The sequence below is a fragment of the Engraulis encrasicolus genome, chromosome 14, assembly GCF_034702125.1.
Source record: "Engraulis encrasicolus isolate BLACKSEA-1 chromosome 14, IST_EnEncr_1.0, whole genome shotgun sequence".
Lineage (NCBI taxonomy): Eukaryota > Metazoa > Chordata > Actinopteri > Clupeiformes > Engraulidae > Engraulis > Engraulis encrasicolus.
In genome coordinates, this window is record NC_085870.1 from 27,619,147 (window position 1) to 27,620,449 (window position 1,303).

The window sequence follows — 1,303 nt, forward strand, 5'->3', positions numbered from 1 at the left end:
CTGTTTCTTATAAATATTTACAGTTAACTTGTTTCATTCGTGAATGATAAGACTCAATCCTCACATTTGACTTACTAGAAATCACCATGCACTCTAATTCATTACTCATCTATGAAGCCCACACCACAAGAACAATGAAAGCTCCCCACCACGCTCTGTGTGTGTGCATGTGTGTGTGTGTGTGTGTGTGTGTGTGTGTGTGTGTGTGTGTGTGTGTGTGTGTGTGTGTGTGTGTGTGTGTGTGTGTGTGTGTGTGTGTGTGTGTTCTTGTGTGTTCTTGTGTGTTCTTGTTCATGTGCATGTTTGTACATGTGTCTATGTGTGTGAGTGTGTATGTGCGTGTGCCTGTGTGCACAGCATCTGCTTTTCCCTTTGCGTGTGTATAAAAGAGGAGAGGAGAGTGTGTGGAGTAGAGTACTCCATGTGCAGTGCATGCCAGTGGTGAACAGAAGTACAGAGTACTCTATGTACAGTGCATGCACGGGGATGGGGAATGAGGAACGATGCCTCTCCGAGTGCCATCAATCTCCAGAGTTCCACACAGCCTGCCATGCCGTGGATGAAGGTGGACAAGACACGATGAGCTGAGCCGAGCCAAACGCCCGTAACATGACCTGCCCAACCCCAGGCACGAGACAGATGCGACCTCGCTATTGTTTTAGAGCGGCGGAGCGAGAGGAGAAAGGAGAAAGGAGAGGGCAAGAGGAGAGAGGGGAGAGGTGAGAGCAACAAACTGAGCGGAGAGAGGAGAGGAGATAGAAGAGAGCGACAGAGGAGAGAGGAGAAAGGAGAGAGCGAGAGGAGAGAGGAGAGAGCGAAAGGAGATAGGAGAGAGCCACCGAGGGAGAGGAGAGCAACAGAGAGGAGAGAGGAGAGGAGATGAAAGGAAAGAGGGACTCACCCGCTGCCGGCGGCGGTGGTGGCCTTGATGGAGTTGATGCGGAGGCGGTTGGCGATGTTCCTGAGTGCCTGCACCGTCTGCTGGTCGGGCTTGTGGTAGTCCTCCATGGCAGCAACTTCAAACTTAGAGCAGGAGCAGGAGAGAAATCAAAGCAACAGCACTGCTGCAGAAAGCACCAATGAATGAATGAATGGGGATGAGGCTGAGCGGAGCTGGAGCTGGAGCTGGAGCTGGAAGAGGAGCGGCGCACTTAGGGTGTGCACTTGTGGGTGTGTGTGTGAGGGAGAGAGAGAGAGACAGAGAGAGAGAGAGAGAGGGAGGGAAAAGAGATGATGTGAGAGAGGAGGAGGAGGAGGAGGAGGAGGAAGAGGCAGGGGCTGGATTTGTCCAGCCAAACACACG

General features: G+C 52.3%; 1 protein-coding gene across 1 annotated transcript in view; it reads right to left on the minus strand.

Moving 5' to 3' along the window:
* tkta (transketolase a) overlaps nt 1-1,045 on the minus strand; it is a 36,115-nt gene extending 35,070 nt beyond the window's left edge. Inside the window, exon 1 of the mRNA XM_063215327.1 lies at nt 902-1,045. Coding sequence (XP_063071397.1) covers nt 902-1,008 — 107 coding nt within the window. The 5' untranslated portion in view covers nt 1,009-1,045. The remainder of the gene's footprint in view (nt 1-901) is intronic.
* Between the last annotated feature and the right edge of the window lie 258 nt (nt 1,046-1,303).